Source organism: Erpetoichthys calabaricus, chromosome 14 (genome assembly GCF_900747795.2).
Source record: "Erpetoichthys calabaricus chromosome 14, fErpCal1.3, whole genome shotgun sequence".
In the NCBI taxonomy this organism is placed as follows: domain Eukaryota; kingdom Metazoa; phylum Chordata; class Cladistia; order Polypteriformes; family Polypteridae; genus Erpetoichthys; species Erpetoichthys calabaricus.
Genome location: NC_041407.2, coordinates 108710545 through 108731605, shown reverse-complemented (window position 1 = coordinate 108731605; position 21061 = coordinate 108710545). Strand labels below are relative to the sequence as shown.

Genomic DNA, 21061 nt, shown 5'->3' with positions numbered 1-21061 from the left:
CAACACCGCAGCGGGTCTCGGTGACACGGCCGTCACAGTTCAAAGACTACAAGAGGAAACATAAAATGGCGATACGGCAAACTCCAGCAAGTAACGATGTGAAAATTCGATTTCCTTGCACTTCATAAAAGTAAGACCCCCAAACGCTGGCATGCTTTAATGTTTTGAGTCACTAAAAGTGACGGCTTGGCTTGATATACCCAAACTGAAAAAGAAAAATGTATACGCAGCGTGAAAGGAGGTCCTGGTTACACTGGTGCTTGTAGTGGGATGGGCTTCATCCTGAGAGAACAGCAGCAGTGGTGGCAGCGGTGGGATTTACTTCTTCTCGGGAGTGGAGACTGTAAATGTCATTACTGTCCAGTGACAATCCCACCCTAGGGACCCTGTTTAGTTTGGCTAGTAATTTTACATCAGGCCTTGTTTGTGGTTACATTGGTGGTAGCAGTGGGATTCAGTTTACTGGGGGGGGGGGGGGGGGGGGGCACATATTTAAACAGGGAAGGCTGCAGCAGAGCTTGACATGCAAGTCAGTTACGACACTTTGATGTCTTCATCCTCTGACCACAAGGGCCACAGACGACTCTTTTTAGTTCTGCTCGGGTTGGGTGGGACCGGGAGGACGTGTCTCTGAGCCATTGGGGGGGCATTGGAGGTCCGTGTGATCTCAGTTGTCCTACCCACACGCTTACACTTTTAAAGCACCTTTTGCTTACGTGTTTTTGATGATTGAGTTCCATGCCTTGACTGGCAAAGACACAGTGAGAGGACTGGAGGTGGGCACGAGTGCCATTGGCTGGTATGAATGATAACATTTACATTTTCTGTTAATTATTCGTTATTTTTTATAACAATGAGGTTGTTTGTTCTGTTTGAATGATGATGAGCAACTGAGATGGTAGCAACTGACTCTGATGGCCTTATCTCTACTGCCAGGCCTGGCATGCCACGGGCACAGGACGACTCTGCCCTCTGCACCCACAGAGCCGCTCGCCCAGCCACGGTGCATACCCGGGTGTCGGTGGAGCAGCTGCGGACGTCCCTGCTGTTGAATTCCAGCGGTCAGAAGGATAAGGAGCCGTAGGTGCCCACTGTGTGCCTGAGTGCCATCTTACTTGCATGTGCTCTTTTACCTGTGTGGCTCACTTGTGTTTGCTCAGGTTCACAGGACCCGGTGACTAAATGGGGCCTTCGGGAATATCAAAGTGACAAAAGTAGGCCACCAAAACTCACAATGGGACCAGGAGGCCTCAAACAGAACTGGGGGCTCAGATGTGTGACTTGGAGCCAGTGGACCCCTGAGCCTGCTGTTCATCAGCCCTTCCACTGCCCAGATTGTGCCTGCTTAAAGAATACGAGTGTTGGGTTTGCATGAGATCAGGGGAAGAGGACACCACAGCATGGTGGGCTGTGAGAATGTAGACAGGCTGAGGTGAAGAAGTGAGGTGTCTGCAAAGACCCCTCTCCTCGGTGCCCTCACCACTTAAAAAAGGGTAATGGTCACATCGTCCTGTCTGTGAAGTGTAATGAATTGGAACATGGCATCAAAGTGAGCTCTGTGGACCACCTACCCTGACTGCCATCGAAAGAAAGATGAAGATCTCGGAGAGGAACCGGGATACACAAGGGGTTGCAGGACTGAGGGTCTGCAGTGGGCAGCACTGGGCACAGGCAGGCAGTCTGTCATCACTCACTAGTTATCTAAAGTAGTGGTTATATAGTGCCTTCCAGGGTGATCTCTCTATGCTATATAGTGCCTTTCCTTTGTCTGAGCTATATAAATATATATATATATACATACACACACACACAACTAATATTATATATATATATATATTTTATGTGGTGCCCGCCCTGTTTATCTATCATATAGCGCCTTTCACATCTGTTATTGCACCTCTGCCTCTCCCTCCTTATATAGCACCTTTACCTCCCTAATGCCCCTTGTACTATACGGTGCAGTTCATCTCTCTCTTTTGAAGCCTGATGGTGTAGTCGGACCCCTTTGTAATGTGCCGCCTTTCAGAGCGAGCTGACAAGTGACATGACCACCCATCGCCCAGGCTGCCCTTTGCTTTTGGTGTGATGCATTGTTCTGCCCGCTGCGCCCCACGAAGGGTTAACAGCTGGCACATTGTGAACTGGGGAGCCTCTGGCCACTGCAGCGATGACATCTTTTTCCTGGCTCGTGAATCCCCTGTGCCAGCCCCTTTTTGAATTGCTAATCCTTGCTATCACAACATGTCACTCGGGTTTTGATGAGACTGGCAGAAAGTTCCGGAGAGCGAGCAGACGCTTTTCTTCGATCTCCCAATCGGCCTTTCATTTTGTTAATTTTATTTATTTATTTATTTTGTTTTTGCTCTCCATCCAGTGTCACCACCCCAGGCCCTGAAAATCACCTTGTGTGTTACGGTGCCACCCTGTGGTGTGGGTGCCACCTTTCCACGCTGGTCTGTATTAAACTTGTTGTTTTGCTCCTGATCAACACATTAATATGATAAAATGTTATATTTATATCAGAAGAAAATAAGAAACGGGCACCGGCCTGCTGTGACCAATCCAGACATTACTTTAAGTGACATCTTTGAACATGGCAGCCATCGTAAGACACTTTATCAACCAGAGATGAATAGAAATAAATAAAAATAAGTCATGAAACATGAAAGAGTGGGAGAGGTGGAGGCGATGGGCGTGGCCTAATGGCACAGAAGGTGGGCGGAGCCTGAAGCCGTCCTGCCAAGCGATGTTAAAGGCCACAAAGTCTCAGTCTGAAGTTGAGGGTACAGGGGGAGCCTTCCTAGCTGGTCAGTCACTATATGATATAGCGCCTTTCATAGGGAGCACCTTACTGAGTGAACAGCATGAGGGCGGCTCATTCTCACAGCTACACTCACTGTTTTCTGGTGATGCCCACACTATGCCAGACTGGCACCCAGTCGTTTGTTTGTGCTGGTCAGCCATCTGCCACACTGGGTTGCCATTTCTTCTTGACATTTTCTCTCCCAGTCAGCCTTTCACTGACTGCTGCCAGGCTGCGTTGTGGTGTTGAGGCTTTCTTTACTGAAGCTATGTGGACCCCCTGCTGAGGACAGCTGCCCACAACGTGATGGTGACATCCATGCACAGACGGTTCAGAAATGGCCGCCTGCCATTCCAAATTAGAAGCCCAGATGCTCCAGTTCCTCCGTGTATTGTGACCTCATGCTGCCCCCTGCTGGTTTGGAGAGACGCCAGCCCCCTTATTCTGTGGCTTGTCCTTGGTGGGCTCATTATTGTTTTCAGAAGTGGACTCATCAGTGGCCATTTCAGTTGATGCAGTAGATACCACAATGGGGTGGGACAGGGCACCAGGAGAAGTTGCCAGTGGGAGGGAGGGTCTCTTTAGAACTGGTTTCAGGGCATTAGCTTTGTCCACTGGTGCCAAGGATGATGCCCACTCCATCCCAGACAGGTTTAGACAGGGGAACTCCTTTCCTGGCATTCATGTTCATATTTCTCTTTGTTGGCGCCACACCGTTTCGTTTGTCATGTGACATCTTTTTGCCATGCTGATTATGCCACCTTACCAATAGTATAGCCATGGTGGTGATCGCATTGTGTGCCATCTCTCTCGGCTGATAAAACCAACTTCTTGAATCTTCAGTTTCGGCGTGATTTTCAAGTTGGACCAAGCGTTAGGATTGTCTTCTGGTCTTTGCCCTTTTGGTTTTCTCATCTTGCCCTTTGATTTTTGGTGGCCTGGCTACTGTGGACCTCTCAGGTTGGATTCTTTGACTGTCGTTGCCCGCATCTTCTGGTTGTGTTTCATCTCCTGGTCTTTCGACACTCACAATAATCCTCCGATTCCCATTGGGTCTCCTAACAATTATGCGGCAACTCTGCCGTGCCCAGACATTATGCTATCCTGGCACACATAAACGTGGTGTACTGTCCCATACAGACTTCAGCAATGCCACCTCTGTCGCTGACTCTTCTCTGATTGCTTTGTGCCCCTGCCCCTGGTGCTCCCCAAGCTTGACACCCCTTTCAGTCTTCTAAGGGCAGCCACTGATGTCCACACACACAAATGCCAACACACACCTGACCTGGCAAAGGTGACAGTTTGGGCCCTGCTGTGCACAGCTAGCATCGGCTGTTATAATTGGCCATGCGCAGGTGATATTTCAGGCTTTGTGGCTTTGCTTGCCTTCTCACTTTTCACAACTCACCGCTTGTGCCAGCTCTGCTGCCTGGCTCAGGTGTGCCATGTGTGGGCCTAACCTTTAACGTCTGACCGCTGACCTGCCTGGCTCTTCACCTTTCTTTCTTCCTTTCTTTCTTCCTTCTCTCCTTTTCTGGTTCCCCGCCTCCAAGTGACTTTGATGGCAGCCAGACGAACAGCTCATGTGACGTGCCCAGGCCAGGCGGTCGCCACCGTACCAGGCGCTGTGGCCCCTTGGCAGTCAACAGGAAGACGAGCGAGCGCTTCAGGACCCAGCCGGTCACTGCCTTGGAGCGGTGGGAGATGAACGGGTAGGCACAGCTGTGTGGGCCAGAAAGACCCTGCAGCAGACCCCTGAAGTGGGCAGCTTAATGTTGGCAATGGCACAGAATGGCAAGCTAATCAGGGGCGATGCCTACTGTGACAAATGGGGATCTGTTATGCTAAAGATTGGGGGGAGGGCAGGGTGGGGTGTGCTGTGCTGTGCCGTGCCCCCCCCCCCCCATCATCTCGCTCTTCAACCTCATCATCTTCTCTCTGTTTTGTCTTGTAGGTCTGCAGAAGCTGAGAAGGAGGAGAAGCCTGCAGGTAATGGCGGCTCGTTTTCTGCTCCCTTCTTGTGTTGTTCTGCTCTTAACATGCATGCTGTGACTTCTCATGGGCAAGTTGGGGGGGGGTCGGGGGGGGGGGGGTGGTTGGTCCCACCAGTAGAAGGAGCCAGACAAGTGTTAAGATTAGAAGACCCCCCAATCTCAGGTGTGAATCCTTTTAAAAAGGAGAGGCTGAGGCATCACTCAAAGATCAGGCTTTAGGCCTACTTAAGGGAGAGGAGAACCATAAAACCTCTGGACCCGACGGAACAACGCGAATGATGAAACGTCCACAAGGGACCTAAACTGCAAGGTTTGAAATTCATATGATCACAGAGAAGGGCCATCGAAAACCAAAGAGGTGTGATCAGACCTGAATCTGTAATGGCGGCAGACACGAGGAAGTGCCTGGCAGCAGGCCGTGACCGTCGTGACAGATCTGTTGATGGTCATTTGCCATTAAATGACTGTGACTGCCAGTTTAATTGTCTGTGTTTATAAAGTTTTTCGTCACTAAGACATCCAGTTGTAGACGTCTAGTGATGACTATTAATGGACACCACACGTCATTCACACTTCCATTTATTTTTATCCCACCTACAAAATGAAGAAAACCTGAGTCTGGGGGACTGTTTGGGAACAAGTGTGACAGGACAAGGTGACAAAGCAGAGCTTGGAACAACGTGCCAGCGAGTTATGAGAACCTATCAGAGCCCATCGTTGCTCAGACAGAAATTCCCCCAATGTGAGGGTCTTCACACGCTTCTTCAACACATTGAGGGAGTCAGTGGTACAAGAGGTGGTGGGCACCTTGTTCCACCAGCCAGGAGCCACACATGTAAAGGGTCTGGATGGAGATTTAAAACCGTGTAGAGGTGGTATCAGCAGAGCTTAGTGGTCGAGAAGGACCAGAGGACCCCACAAGTGTCCCCGTATACCGACTATGCTGTTGGTGGGCATTAAGGATCAGAATATCACGTGGTGCCAGCATACTGATCTGAAGAGAGAAGTGACATGTGCCCACCTTGACTGGTTGAACAGCAGACGTGCCCCTGAATTCGGAATCGTGTGCAGCGACTTGGTGACACGTGCCAGCTGAGAGCCCCAGGGGGTCATTTAGTTGGGCCAAGCCCCCCCCCCCCCAAATATGTATTAAGTTCCCCACCCCACTCATGATGCCAGCCATACTGCTAATTGTTGGATTGCTGGGGTTTTAGCACGCCAGCCCCCCCCATACACACTATTCCACATGTCCCCCTTTACCACTTTTGTTGAAGTCCATTGTAGCAGCAACTTCTTTGTCTTTCTTCTCCATGAAAAGTCGAGATTCAGTGGCCGTCACTACAATCTACATGGGGCAGATAACAATAAATAAATAGGAGTGCCAATGTTAGCTGCCCAGCTGAGGTGCCAAGAGGTCCGTCTAGCAGGGTGTCACTCAAAAGAGGAAACGCATAAGAAGATTACTGAATAATAAAATGCACTCACATGATGATATATTACATATAATTTAAAAAAGTAGTAATAATCAGGGGGCAGAGCCTCGGCAAATCCAGAACACCGCCTGTGGGTGAGTAGGCTGCTTGGCGCCCCCTTGTGCTCAGCTCATTGGGGGCATACCCCAGCAGCCTTTGGTGTGCCAGGTCAGCCGCCCGCCTGCCTGCCTCTGTCCAGGGTCTTCCATTCTCCAGTCGTATTCTCTCGGCCGCGGGTCAAAGTTGAGAGCTTTGGCACAGAGAACTGAAAGACAGTGCGTTCAGGTAGGGGGGCCAGCGGCATTGGCATGATTTGTAGGTTGGCAGGGCAGGGCATTGGTTGTTTTGAAAGTCATTGCACTTTGACTCACGAATGTCTTCTCTGTGTTTCTTACAGCTGATGTGAAAATGGATGACCGGTCCAAACTCAGTGTGGCGGCCAAGATGTCGCTCTTTAAGGTAGGTGCCCGCTATTGACCCACTAGCTGTGAATGTGGGCCCAAAAGAGAAGTGGGCTGAAAGTGGACTAAAGGTTGACATCCACGTGAGGGTGAATCGAACACGGGAGTGGACGAGGTGGGGGCGTCAGGGTGGGCCGGGACTCCATCGGAGAAGGGAGGTCAATAATGATTCAACAACAGAGTGGTCGCGGTGAGACCGGGGGTCACTTGTGGCAAGAAATTCAATGCCAAGCTGAAGAGTGGACTGAATGACCGCTACAGGTGGACTGGTGGTCTGTAGGAGTTAGAAACTAAAAGGGAATTAACATGGGGGCTAAAGGTCAGCGTCGGTGTGACACGAGTGCCAGTGTGGCAGTGGAGTCCATCTGACTGGGGACTGCAGGTCAACGTTAAGAGGAAAGATGAACACAGAAGTGGGCCAGAGGTCCAAAACAACATGAAAATAAGTGGGATATCACTGGTGGGCCAGCATACGAGGACCAAAGGGTCAAGAAAATAGCAAAATTAAACTGGAATTGACACGTGAAATGAATGCGAGCCTGAAGGTGGGCCGAGGGTCTCAGAGAAAGAGAGAGAAAAAGGAAAGAGCAGAGGGTCAGTGTCGGCGTGAAGGTGGGCCTAGGGTCTTGGATTGTAAATTGGGAATTCACACCATAGCTGAGGGTCAGTGTTGGCGTGAGGGTGGGCCGAGGGTCTCCGAGAGAGAGAAAAAGAAAAGAGCTGAGGGTCAGTGAAGGTGGGCCGAGGGTCTCAGATTGACCCTCACCTCTCCTCTGAATTCTAATTTACAATGTCGGCGTGAAGGTGGACCTGAGGGTGGACCAGAACACCACAAAGTCACCAGGGTCCGGAGGACAATGGCAGTTCACCTGGGGGGGGACTACAAGTCCACATTAGTGTGGTCTCCATGTGTCGGTGGACCATTTATGTTAGAACATTCAATCCCAGGATTGTGTATTGAGGGCTAGTGTGAGGGTGGGCCAAGGGTGAAGAGCAAACAGAAGGTAAAGGGGAATATGATGACAGCTGAGTGTCAGTGGTGGTGGTGGTGGTGGTGGGCCCGGGGGGGGGGGGGGGGGGGGTTGGGGGGTCAGCATTTCACTTGTGGTCCAGGGGTCAACACCAATATCAATGTGCTTGAGTGGACCCAAGGGTCAATGGGAATAAGATGAGAATTCAGAAGTGGACTAAAGGTCTGTGACAACCTAAGTGTGGACAGAATGTCCTCCTGATTGTTTACCCTGTGAGAGTCTGAGTATAAGATGGTATGAGGTGGGCACAGAAGCAGGCAGTGCCACCTTTGGGCCGCATGTGGATTGAAACTTGAATGTGGACGTGTGCCCAACGTGAGCCCATCAGGTGAATTCGTGGATCATTAAACTGTAGTCGTCAAGATGAACGAAGACTGCAAGTCGATGCCAGTCTGGATCAAAGGTCACAAATATAAATGGGAATGTGGGAAAGACTGGAAAGGGAGATGCCAGCCAAAGAGCAGTCAGAATAAGAAATGAAACGGGCAGCAATGGTCAACGTCCACATGAGTCTGGGCTCATTGAATGTGTGCCAAATCACAGCGTCAAATGAGTATTAATGGGAAGTGAGCATCTGTTACATGTCACCGTGAACATGGAGAGGGCATCAGGGTGAGTGTGAAAGGGGAGAGCAGGACGTCACGTTAGTCCACGTCAAGGGAAAGTGAAATGCCAACAGCAGGAGAAATACTGACATAGAATGTGATTTGGGGGGGGGGGGTGTGAAGGTCCATCTTGAATTGAATGGGACGAATGGAAACAAAGGGGCGGGGCCTGAGTGGACTGCGGCTTCATTTAGGTCAAAGGTCACCGTGAAGAAGCCGCTCATTTCACAGAGGTCACCCAGCTGCCCGCCCGCCGCCATTGCTTTCTTTCTTTTTTTTTTTTTATTCTTTCCCTGCTGGCCTGTGATTCATTGCTCTCCTCGCTTTAATTTGAAACACACTGCGATGCCGACGGAATAAAAATTCCACTCGCCGGGGCCGTATTTTCTGCCTTTTTGACACATCTGCGTTTCGTTGACACTTTTGCTTTTGTGGGAGATGAAATGTGTTGGTGGTGGAGGAGTCGAGATTAAAGGGTGCAGCTGTGCCGGGAGGCCTGTGGTGGCATTGCAGGGGGTACGGGGGCCGGGACATCGGGGCGGGCTGTGACTCTGATGTCCACTCCAGTTGTGGGACAGACAAGCCGGGGAGTGTGTGTGTGTGTGTGTGTGCACACGTGTGGCATTTTGGGGCCTTAATTATCGACTCCGTCTCTGAAGTTCAAGGACTTGTGGCCGCATCGGTATGGGTCCAGCACACACACACACACACACAGAGAGAGGCATGCTTGCTTCCACATGTGCATGTTATGATCCATCACTTCATACAGGCCCACACACACACACACACACTTACATACTCTCACAGACCTATGCAGGTAAAATCAGGGATGTACACACACATTTCCACATGTGAACACAGGTCCACACAATGTGCAGTCAGAGTCACACATGAACACAGACACACACAGGCATGCTAGCTCTCCATCGATGCATGCTGTTCTATACACACTCGCACACTTGGATGCACACTTACATACTTGCACACATATGCAGATAAATTCATAGATGTTGCACACGTGTGTGTGTGTGTGTGTGTACTTGCATATATCCGGTCACATGCTCACATACACAGTATGTCCTTATACAAACATGCATGTACCTACCTACACACACACACACACACGCGTGTTCTCTCACACTCACTTGTCCCTCACACTATCGGTGCACATTTGGTCTCACATCTGCACATTGGTCCACACACTTACCCACACAGGGTGGAGCTGAGGGGTACATTGCACCTCCCCCAAGCACTGTTGCTTGCAAACATCAAGAAAGAAGCATCCAAAAGAGAGCCCCCCGCCCGCCCCCCCCTCATCCAAACTGAAATTGATGAAGACGGAGGTGGTGTCCCCCTTCACGATCAGAGCCCTCGCGATCACAAATCCGTGAGCAGTGGGGACTGCAGGCGATCAAAAAGGGTTTCTGGTGCCCCCACCCCCCTAGGCATGGCACCCCTAGGCAAGTGCATGCAAGCAATGATGTCCACTCATAGCTGCATGTGAATTGAGGCCCACGCATTACGCACACAAATACACAAACCCTTCACGTGGTATTGGCACACACGTAATGTACAGCCACACTCACAGTCGCGCACGCGCACACAATGTGTCCCTTCTGTTTTGCAGGCGCGCGCACACGCTTCCACCCCCCTTTTTCCTTGAAGTCTCCCGAGTGCCTTGGAGCAAAGGGGACCAGCAAAAGGAAAACTCATTTAGGCTTTTTTTAGGACTTGCGTTTCCTGGCACTCAGCAAGCAGAATCACGGAGCGCTCGTCACACCAGTAACTTTTTCCGCTGGGTTTTCCAGGTGACCGTTGACATGAAAATTTTGCAGACTTGACAGGAGAGACGCCGCCCGCCCGCCCCTTGTCGTTGTTTGCGTTGCTCCGCGTGAGAGATGGAAGTCATTAGAGAAGGACACGGCGGCAGGCGTGGGTGGGAAGCTTTTCAGTTTTTCTGGTATGGCGCCTCGCACACCTGGTAACATCCCGCCGACTGCCCCGTACACTCCGTCTTTGCGCAGGCGCGACTCTTTTCGGCTCACTCACTATTCCCTCGAATTTCCTTATGATCGGCGACGCGACAGTTAAGCCCCGCCCTCTTCGGGGTTCGGATTAAAGACGTTTAAAGTTAATAAGCAGAATGGAGAGCAGCCGAGCAGACCGGACTGTCGAAGCCGTGAACTCTCCCACTGGGTTGGCGTCCACTTGCAGTTTCACGGGATGCTCGACTTTGTGCCCCTTTTGTATATCTAACCCCCACCCCCCTTTCCCCAATCGCTTCTCTCCACCAGCGATGAGGAGGATTAAGAAAGGCAACTTCATTTTGTACGGACATGCAATCTTCTGAATGTGCCAAACTCCAGCAACAAGTTGGGACGGGCATACTGTCGTTTTAATGGCTATAATTGCAATTATTAAAGTAACATTCTCAGACCTGCACACAGCGATTCGTGGTCGGGTAGCTGAGCCAATCCCGGCAGCAGGGGCGGAGTTTAACATTGAGGCGGGGTGAATGCATTTTTTGTAAATTTTAACGTAGTTCTGTGTATTTACGTCACATTCCAAGTCACATATAGTAAATTGATCTTATTATAAAATTGCAATATAACCGAAATCGCACAAACAATAACTCGTTTAAAACTGAAAAATAATGAAAAAGTCCACAAGTTGCTTTAACGACATTGAAAGAACGGAACACGCGTGCTGGGTTAGGCTCCATCTTCCCTACATTACTGCTTTTGATTATGTGAGTTTAGAAAATGGATGGATTGATGGAAAATTAAAGCACTTTTAATCGTTGAAGACACTTAATCAAAGAGACATTTTCGTTTATGACACATTTTGTCCCGGTGATGTTTATGGAGTTCTAATAAATATTTGCTCAGCTGGCCGCGCCGCTGTTTGAGCAAGAGGCACGTTCACGACATGGACACGCGAACACGCACGCGCGCGACTGTGCGGTCAATTAAATGGCTGCTGGCGTGTAAATAGAGCAAAATATTAAAAAAGTAAAAAGTGACCTGTATCGAGCTTCATTTGAAACTGTAAAGTAATCCGTGAATGTGTACAGTACTGAATGTTTCTGCTTGTTTTAATGGTCGGTGACGTTAAATTGCCCCCTTCTTTGAGTATTTTTATATTCGCTGTGGGTTTTAAAAAATTGAGGAAAAAACATTTATTGAAGATTTATTACCACAGTGTACCTGTTGCGGTGGGGGGCTGTCCCCCCCCCTTAAACTTTTCCTATGCCAGGCACTGCTGGTCACGACAGATGAGCCAACCCAGGCCAGATGTGCGGGGGGGGGGGGGGGGCACGCACACTCCCCCAGCTGGCATTTAACTGGAGGGCATCCCTGGAGATGTGGGAGGAAATTCTTATTGTTGTTGTAACATTTTACAGAAAACCTTCATCCTCTCTCGTGGATTCTTCTCATTTTTGCCTCTAAAGGAGTTTTGTATTTTCTGCTGCCACCAGACCAGAAGAACAGAATAGGTGCTCCATTATGTAAATGACATTGTTTTAAATAAAACAACACCTTGAAGTATGCTATATGAAAATCAGCCCCCCCCCCCCTCAAAAAAAAAACAGAAACATTTGCAAATATCAAAATAACAAAAGAAAAAAAAACAAATAAACCTCTGTCACAATACACAAACACCCCCCCCCCCCCCCCCCCCCCGGTTCACATACAGCTGACCTGCCAGTGTGCAGCACGCCATGAGCTATAAATGCTAACCAAGGGAGGGGTGGGAAAGGACATGTGACTGACCACCTGCAGGGGAGGGGGCAACCAGCAGGGAGGTGGGCCGCTCCTGGACAGGGGAGCACTCTGCTTTCCTTGAGGGTCTGATATACTTAACTTAGGGGGGCTCCCAGAAAGTCCCCGAGGCATTGCATGGGGCAGGCCAGGTGCCAGATGTGGGTGTGGTAATAACTTCATAAATATGCAATAGTTAGCCAATTAGGTGAAAAGATGCAGACCACACACATTCAGCGTGATACCTCCTTATATGGTAAAGAGTCTGACATCTAGCCCCGCCTCATCCTGTGCCCCCCACCATAAGGAACAGCTGGGCAGTTCTGCAATTGGGTAAAAGCCTAGGAAGTAAACAATTAATCATGGTGGGTTTTTTGTGAAAGGCGCTATATAAACGATTCAGAATGCATTTTCATGGTTTACCCAGAAGCTGTTGGGATAGGCTGCAGCCCCCTTAACAGCCCCCAGCCTCCTGGACCCTGAATTGGACAGGTGGGTGGGTGTCAGACAAAGCACTCCATGATGAAGCCATTGTGCCCAGAAGGCCCCTCCCCTTTTTCAGCTAGTATGGCAGGAAGGCGCCACCCCCTTTTCACCAACTAAAGCCCAGAAGTGTCCGCCCCTTTATCACCCAGTTGTAGTCTGCAGTCGTTTCTCACTGGGCCTGAAGTCTCCTCTGCTTTCTCTGAGATTACCACCCTGTGCCAGTGCCAGTGTTTGATCCCAGGCACTGTATGTGTGCTTGTGTGGGTGAGCCTGTGCACACTTTTGAGTGGTGTGTACACAGGAGGTTGGGTGTGCTCATGTCTGCCCCCTAGAGGACTGAGAGCGAGCTTCGGTGGTCAGATGCTTCACTAAAGGGAGGGAGATGCTGCTCCTCCTGCCCAAGTAAGAACAACAAGGGTGTCCACAAAGTTAGGATCATGTCAGCCGACATGTGATGGCAGTTGTCCTGTGTGTTTGTCACATGCTTTGGTGCAAACATGAGTTCAGTTTATTGAAGCGGCTCACATACCCTTCAATCTGCTGGACGTCCCACGTGGTCCTCGTGTCACGGTGCTACTCCGGCACACAAAGTCACATTCCTGAGATCTGTATAAGTTTGAAGTCCCATGGACTTCAGAATCTATGAACGTTGCCTCCAGTTCATAAAGTCCTTGGCGGGGGGGGGGGGGGGGGGGGTCCAGGACTGGCCCACAGATTGGGCACCAGTGACCTGGCGTCACCTCCATGTTTTGTGACTTCTGCAGGAGTTCGAGAAGACTGCGTCCCCAGAAGCCACAGCTGCCTTCCTGAAGCCCCGCCCAGGATCTGCTGCCTCAGAACGCAGGAGTCGCCGTGCCAACGATCGCTCACGCACTCAGCCAATCACGGTGGAGGAGAAGGTGGAGGCTGGCAGGTAGGAGTGACGCCATTGGTGGGTGGGGGCTTTGGATGAGGGGTGTCTGAGAAGTGTCCCTGCTTGGGCACTAAATGAGAGATTGGTTGTCTGTGTGCATAAGGGGGGGGGGGGGGGGGTTACATGCCAGGGGGACCATTTAGGTAATGATGGGTTACTTCTTGCTTCACATTGTAAACCCCCCCCTCTCCCCCCCACACTTTTCATCCTCCTTCCCACAATGTCTCAGCTTTCCAAATCTCAATCCGTGTGGCACATCGCAGGCGGGCAGCGGGCAGCCAGACACAGAAGAAGATGAAAGCTCGAGGCTGAGTCTCGGCGAGAAGTTGGATCTCTTCAACAGCATGGTGAAGCCGGAGGGCGGACCCCCGATAGATTTGCGACGCCGGATGAAGGGGACGCGCTATCACACGCAGCCCATCACCGTCCACGAAGTCCAGCAGGTAAACGTTTGTCACGCTACAGCAGTGGCTTTGACTTTAAAACCAATGCATAGACCTGAACCCACCTCCATACCAGTGGGCATGATGCCAGCCTGTGCCTAAAATGACCCACCCTTTAAAAAGAAGCTCAATTACAGGAGTCCTCCTTGTGTAAATCACACTATTTTCAGACAACTGTAATATTTAATGACAGCTCATGGGACGGTGGGTGCACATCTCTTACACTTAAGGAGGTCTGGGCCAAATAGCAGGGTGTTCATGATGTCCTAAACTGGTCTGTCCAGTCCAGTTTGGCGGATGGCCACCACTGTGTGCCTTTTGTTAAACACCAGGAATCTCTCACAGTGTCCTCTTTTTACATACATGAGTGTGAGTCTCTATCATGAAACAGTGCGCCACCTGGTGGACAGAATTAAGTGGCCAAAAATATCTGTTTAAAAAAAAATAAATAAAAAGCAAAGGAGGGATGAGTATAGGGACAAACACAATCCAAGTAATTCCTGCCATCCCATTGGCCCAGGTGTTTAATGCAGTGCCCCCACCTGTGGTGCCTGTCAGCCAGTGAGCCTTTGTGCCCACCTTGCCTCCTGACTTTGTAGCGCGTGGAGCTTCTCAGCAGATTGCCCCCTAGTGGTTTCCTGCTTGACTGCACTCTTGTTTGGTATTTAGAGGTGCCATCTCCCAGAACTGCTGAACCTCAGCTGTCTCACACTGGATTGGGGATGTTCAGTCAGAACCCTGCCAGTCTAACATGGCACCCCTCTTAAAAGGGCTCATTTCTCAACACTTGGCTTCACTTTCTGGCAGTGCCTACTTCATCACATTGGGCTTTTGAATGGCCTCATCAGTTATGGTACTGTTTGTAATTTTTTTTTTTGTTGCCCATCGGTGCTTTGAACAGTTTTGAGTTTTTATAGAACAATGGGCATGGTAGTGCCACAATGGCACTTTGTCCATTCCACAATACACAAACGCCCTTTCAGGTTTGGTCAGCCAGTGAGGTTGGCATCATTTCATGGTGGGCCATGTAGCATTTTACAAATTTTACTCCCGGGGGCAAAAAAAAAGTCAGTGTTGCAGAAAATGCCCCAGTGCCCAGATCCAGGGATATGGCATATGGAAGTTATTGCGGCTGCCATCTTACTCTAGCGGGCGGCTCTCTGTGTGCCTCCTGGCCGCTCACGCACTTCGGGATTTAACAATGCAGTAAAGAATAATGGCCTGCAATCAGAGGAAATTGGCGGGTGGTTTTTTATTAAGCAAATAATGAAGAGCCGTAAATAATATCAATTTGTGGTGTGTCGGCTCGGCGCGAGTGAGCGGTTGGTGCGCCTCCACGCGTCTCGTGTGCCAGGGAGCTTCTGTGGTCATCGTCACTTCATGCTGACACTCTCTCTCATCCAGGGCAGTGCAAAGGTCATTACTATCTTTGGAGGTCTGAAAGCTGACATCATGTGCTACGGACCCTGCTGACTTAGTGAGACACTGTAATGAGTAAATGGGCACAGGAGAATGTGGAAACGTTAATGTAAAAGAAGATATGACCACAAACCCTAGAGCACTAACCACTGTGCCACCCTGCCTCTCACTGGGAAATCAGTTATACACATTAGGGACGAGGCACAGTGACACAAAATTAAATAAAGACTGCACTGCATAGCGAGTTCTCATCCGAGACGAGGGAAAATCTGCAATCTCCATATAGAGAAGGGGCCGGGATAAGAATTGAACCCAGAATGGTCAGTCAGCATCTGCGCTGACTGGTAGAGGGTGTGATATCAAAGATTTTAGTGCGTTTCATTTTTGGGATAGTATTCTCCTTGAAAGGCGCTATATAAGGGGTTGGTACAATCACTGCACCAACACACCTCTCATTAGGGAATCTGCTGTGCCAGCTTGATGGGTTTGTCAAGTGTTCGGTGGCAGTGCAGACTGTGAAAGGCGCTATATTAAATAAAGATCACAATTTATAATGACATTGTGCAGACTTCATACCAGGACTTACCAGGCTAGGAATTGAACCCAGATATGTGGAGCCTGGGGGGGGGGGGGGGGGGTTAGCACTACTAACCACTATGACCCCATGCCACCCTACTATGATGCCCGCTGTGCACAACCAATGGACTATTTTGAGTGTTTTATTCATAGTGTTGACTGTGAAAGGCACTACAGTATATTAACCCTATGGAAGGTGCTTAATGTCTTCAAATATTTGAATAAAACACTTTATGAAATAAGGGGGCTTTGAGAGGGGGCTACCGTATATAAAGGAGGTTTTTGGTAGAGGGTGTGATATCAAAGATTTTAGTGGGTTTCATTTTTGGGATAGTATTCTCCTTGAAAGGCGCTATATAAGGGGTTGGTACAGGTAAGAGGTTTTTAATCTGATTATTTCAAAGTAATGTCTGGCAGGACATGGAGCTCAAGGCAATGCCCGAGTTTGTAGATTGTGCCAGTCCATTGTAGGGCACCATGACCCCCACCCCTCAGGCCTTCATAATGCCCACACAGACATGGGGAGAACATGCAAACTCCACAGAGGCACTTGACCTCAGATCTCGGGTGAAGCCAGGCAGCAGTGTTAACCGCTGTGCCACCTTGCCTCCCATCATGAAATCCACTTTACACCACAGGTGGGTGTTACTGGATGCTTAGCAGTGGCATTTGCTGTAAAAGGCGCTATATAAAATTTGAATCGATTCCTCCCAGGATCATCTCTGGAGTCTCCACACTCCACTCTGCTTTCCTCATTATTACTGGAGGCCACGCCTTGTCGTCCCTGAGGACGTCACATGATTTGGCGATGTCAACTCAGTGGTCCGGCATCTGTGTCTCGGACCTCCCCTGAGAGTGCTATGCGCCTTGGCTGCAAGACCACCAACGTGAAATTTACAACCACGGGTCTGAAAGCAGAGTAAGGCGAGCAAAAATATTTACTTTTCTTGTTAGCGCGCCCTCTCATTTTTTATTTCTTCACGATAATACTGTCACTAATGGGTACACAAATAGAGTAAGGGCAGGGGCAGGGGAAACCAAGTGACAAGATACAGGCAGACATCATACATTAGGGCACATCATTCATCCCCATCCATTGAGATTAGGCATGTGCCCACCCCAACAGTGACATTAGGTTTTTGGCAGCCCACCGAGCTGCTGAATGATGGCACAGGACAGTTTCTCAATGCATTAAGATGAGACATGTACCCGGCCCACCACCGTCGCTTCTTCACTGAGTGTATGCTTGTGCCAACTCCTCTTTTGAGAACAGCCCTAATACACCAAGTATTGATGTTTGCCAACACCACATCCAGCTCTCCTTCCATTAAGATCAGACTGGCACCTACTCAATCCACTTAATGCAGACGTATGCCAGTCCCTCCATCCACCAACATTAGGAAAGCAGCCATCCCATAATGGCTACCCACTTCCTGAGTGTAAATTTGTGCCATGAGATTAGACAGGTGCCCAGTGCCCCATCCAGTGAGTGTAGACAGATGCCATTCCCTCCATCCACTGAGATTATCCGTGTGCCTGTCCCAAAACCCACTCCCCATTTCCTCAGTGTACATGTGTGCCAGCCCCTCGTCCTTTGTGATTAGACATGCCATCCCATCCAGTAAATGGAGATGTCTGTCCTTCATCCAGTGAGACAGACACGCGTCCACCACTGAGTGTAGGCAAATGCCATTACCTACTATCTATTGTGCCCATCCCACGCCATCAGCACTTATTAAGCGTATATGTGTGCCAGCCTGTCATCCACTGACATTGGACACAAACCCAGCCCTATCCTCTGAGTAGAGATATGTGCCAACTCCACATCCAGCCCCCTTGCACTGAGTTTAGACTTGTGCCCATGCACTGTGTTTATTCATAGGCCAACACTTCCATCCTTTGAGATGAGACATGTGCCCATCCCACATCCCTCCCTCCCTCCCTTCATATTAACAAGAGTGTAAACTTCTGCCAACCCCATCGTTCATTGAGAATAGACATATGCTCACCCCCATCCATCAAGTATAGCGGTATGCCAACTCAGCCCTCCATCCATTAAGATTAGACTTGTACCCTCCTCCTTCATCTAATGTAGATATGCCAGTCCCTCCATGTATTAAGATAAAGTTTGCAGCCCCCCCCACAGCGTCTGCCCCTGCACTGAGTGTAAATGTGTGCCCAGCCTCCAATCTCATAAGGACAGACAAGTGCCCAGTACTCCATCCACAGCCCTCCACCCCCTCCCGAATCTACAGAGAGTAGAAAAATGCCCCCCCCCCCCAATTAACTGAGATTAGGCTTGGGCCCGTCTCTTAGCCCACTCTGCATTTTCTGAGTATAGATCATTGAGGTTAGACATGGCCCCAATTAGGCATGTGCCCACCCCCACCCACTGAGTGTAGGCATATGCCAGCACTCCTGTATATTAAGATTAGGCTTGTGCAGCCCCCCAAGAATACACGTTTGCCAACTGGTTTTACTTTGAGATAACACATATGCCCAGCCCCCCACCGCTGCCATTCCCTGCCGTCATTGGCTGAGGGTAGGTGTGTGCCAACCTTACATCCACCCCCTCCCCATCCATTGAGATTAGACATGTGCCAACCCTGTGCCCCTTCCTGCCCATTCAGATAGGTTTTTTCCTTTCTTAATAAACATTTAACCGTAAAAAATGGCATGAAACCATGAGAGGTACCCTGTGGATGCCCAGGACCCTCAGAGCCCTGGTTGTGGCCCAGACAGTCATTTATTTCATTATTTTTTTTTTCTAACCTTCATTTAAAAAAGCCAGATAGGAGGGGGGGCGGGGGGCTTGAGGGTGGATTTTGTGGGTGGGCACATTCTGACACCTGTGCCTGTTAATACTTTAGGTAAGACTCAACTGAAAAGCACTATGTAGCTTTTATTTGTTTGGTCTGGCTCAACATGAAAGACACTATATAAGATTTTTTTCTTTAAATTTTTATTTACTTTTAGGTATGACACTGTCTGACACTTCTTTCTTTCTTTCCATGCTTATTTACTTTATGTATGGCTTAACACGAATCAATCTCTTTCTTTCTTTCTTTCTTTCTTTCTTTCTTTCTTTCTTTCTTTCTTTCTTTCTTTCTTTCTTTCTTTCTTTCTTTCTTTCTATGCTTCTTATTTAATTTACGTATGGCTTAACACGAAATGCACTATGCTGTTTGAGTTCTGTCTGTCTGTCTGTCTTTGCCCGTCCGCTCGCGCGTTTCCATTCGTCCGCAGTGGCTCGTTGACGCGCAGTTCACGGCGGGGCCGCGTGCGGATTAGCAGCTGGCGTGCCCGCGCGCGCACTTCCTGTTTATGAAGGCTGTCATTTCTCGGCAGGCAGGCTGGCTGTGCGGGAGGCTGACAGCGACCGCGGTGTCGTGCGCGGTGTCGCTGTGTCGCGGTATGGAGTAGGCACTGACAGCGAGAAGACAGGAAAGAGAGGGACCCCGAGAAAGAGGACCAGCGCCTTTGGTAAATCGACTCACGCTGTTGTCTGCGTAATCGACCTGTATATAGTGCCTTTCATGGTCCGCCTGGACACGAGGGCTTTATTCGAGTGATCCGATGTACTGACCTTTATGTTCTACGGCACCTACCATGGTGAACGCCGGCCGGGGGGGGCTTCAATTGAATTGGTGTCTGACTCTGCCCTGCCCCCTGGTGGCACTAGAGGTAAAGTGTGTCTAAGGTCCTCATCATCCAGTCAAGTTCCTTGAGTGCCCTGAGGGCCACGTTGTGGCACAGGTGGTTTATGGGACCGCCTGGTTTGCACAGAAGGTGTGCCAGCTATGATGGTGAAGTGCCAAGGATGAACTCGGGCTCCTCCGCGCCTGACCAGAGATTGACAGTAGCCATTTCCAGCATGGCAGTTTGTGAACACAGCAGATTTATTTTTAAGTGGCACACAACCCATTTGACCCCTGCACACCCCCCACACCCCAATATCCTGACTTTGTGTTTTTTGTCATCCCCAGCTCCAGGACACTTGCCTGATGAGGAAAGTGCAGGTGTATCCTGCCACTGTGAGCCACGGACTGGCAGTGGAACCAATGTGCGAGCCTCACCCCAACCCAGTGACGCCCAGCTGGGACTCCGAATCTCACGAACTGAAAGGAATCCTGAAAAAAAGGACAGTGAGTTTGAGTCAGGAGGCCTCCTCAGAGGACATGCCCGCCGGTGACGCCGCAGTGCCCGGCTCGGCCTGGGAGAGTCAAGAAGCCGATGGTGAGGTGGGCAGCTTAGTGCCCTGCAAGCGCTACAGAGAGCAGAGGCCAAGTGACGAACCTGATGGCTGTGCTTTGAGTCTGGCGGATACCCACAGTGACCACCTAGCAAGGGAAGAGCCCAAGACTTCTGCCCCCTGGAGGCAGAACAGGGACAAAATCACTCAGCCAGAGTTGACCAGTTCACCTGAACCCACCTGTCACCACCAGCCTGAGGACCTGCCTGCCAGCCGCATGTGCCACTCGCCATCTACCTGCAGTCCAACTGAGGGAGACGAACTCAGCTTGAGCCAGGGGGCATCGTTTCAGTCCAGGTAACAAAGCAAAGTGGCATCACCACGCCACCCGTGTGTTAAACTGTCTGGGTTTGGCTGTGAACAAGGCACTTCACCTGATTGGCAGCCATTTAGAAAGCAGAGGGCAAGGTGCTATAAATCTGCCATTAATTGTGGGAGCAGCGTATTTTATTTATGAGATTACAAAAGAAATATGCTGGGCATGATGGGCAGCTGCCGGCTTCCCAGAAATTAGGGACGGACCTCATCTGTTCAGCTAGTATTCAGCTAGTATTTGCTCAAGTTTGTTTTATCCACTGATGCTGTAACTCGGCCTTTAGTTTATATAGCGCCTTTCAGTGTCATTTTCTGATAGAGTTCCCTGTTCATTTTTTTCGTGCTTCTTGGTGAGTTAGCTGGCACTTGCCAGTCTCAGTTCCATCCCCAGACACCTCTAACACCTCAATGTTTTATAAATGTCTTGTTAATGTCTTGATGTGTGGGCTGCCAGTCCAAGACCTCCTCTGTTAAGCTAGCAGTTGACCCCCCAAGTGTATATAGCGCCTTGTAATCATCAGCCTTCTCTA

General features: G+C 49.8%; 1 protein-coding gene across 3 annotated transcripts in view; it reads left to right on the top strand.

Annotated features, from left to right (window-relative positions):
• LOC114665032 (supervillin-like) overlaps positions 1-21061 on the top strand; it is a 78417-nt gene that overhangs the window by 28053 nt on the left and 29303 nt on the right. For 2 of the 3 annotated variants that reach the window (XM_051918901.1, XM_051918902.1), the window contains exons 3-9: positions 937-1080; positions 4357-4515; positions 4758-4792; positions 6667-6728; positions 13378-13526; positions 13756-13969; positions 19951-20513. In XM_051918901.1, coding sequence (XP_051774861.1) covers positions 937-1080; positions 4357-4515; positions 4758-4792; positions 6667-6728; positions 13378-13526; positions 13756-13969; positions 19951-20513 — 1326 coding nt within the window. The remainder of the gene's footprint in view (positions 1-936; positions 1081-4356; positions 4516-4757; positions 4793-6666; positions 6729-13377; positions 13527-13755; positions 13970-19950; positions 20514-21061) is intronic. The other variant, XM_051918903.1, reaches the window with a different exon arrangement.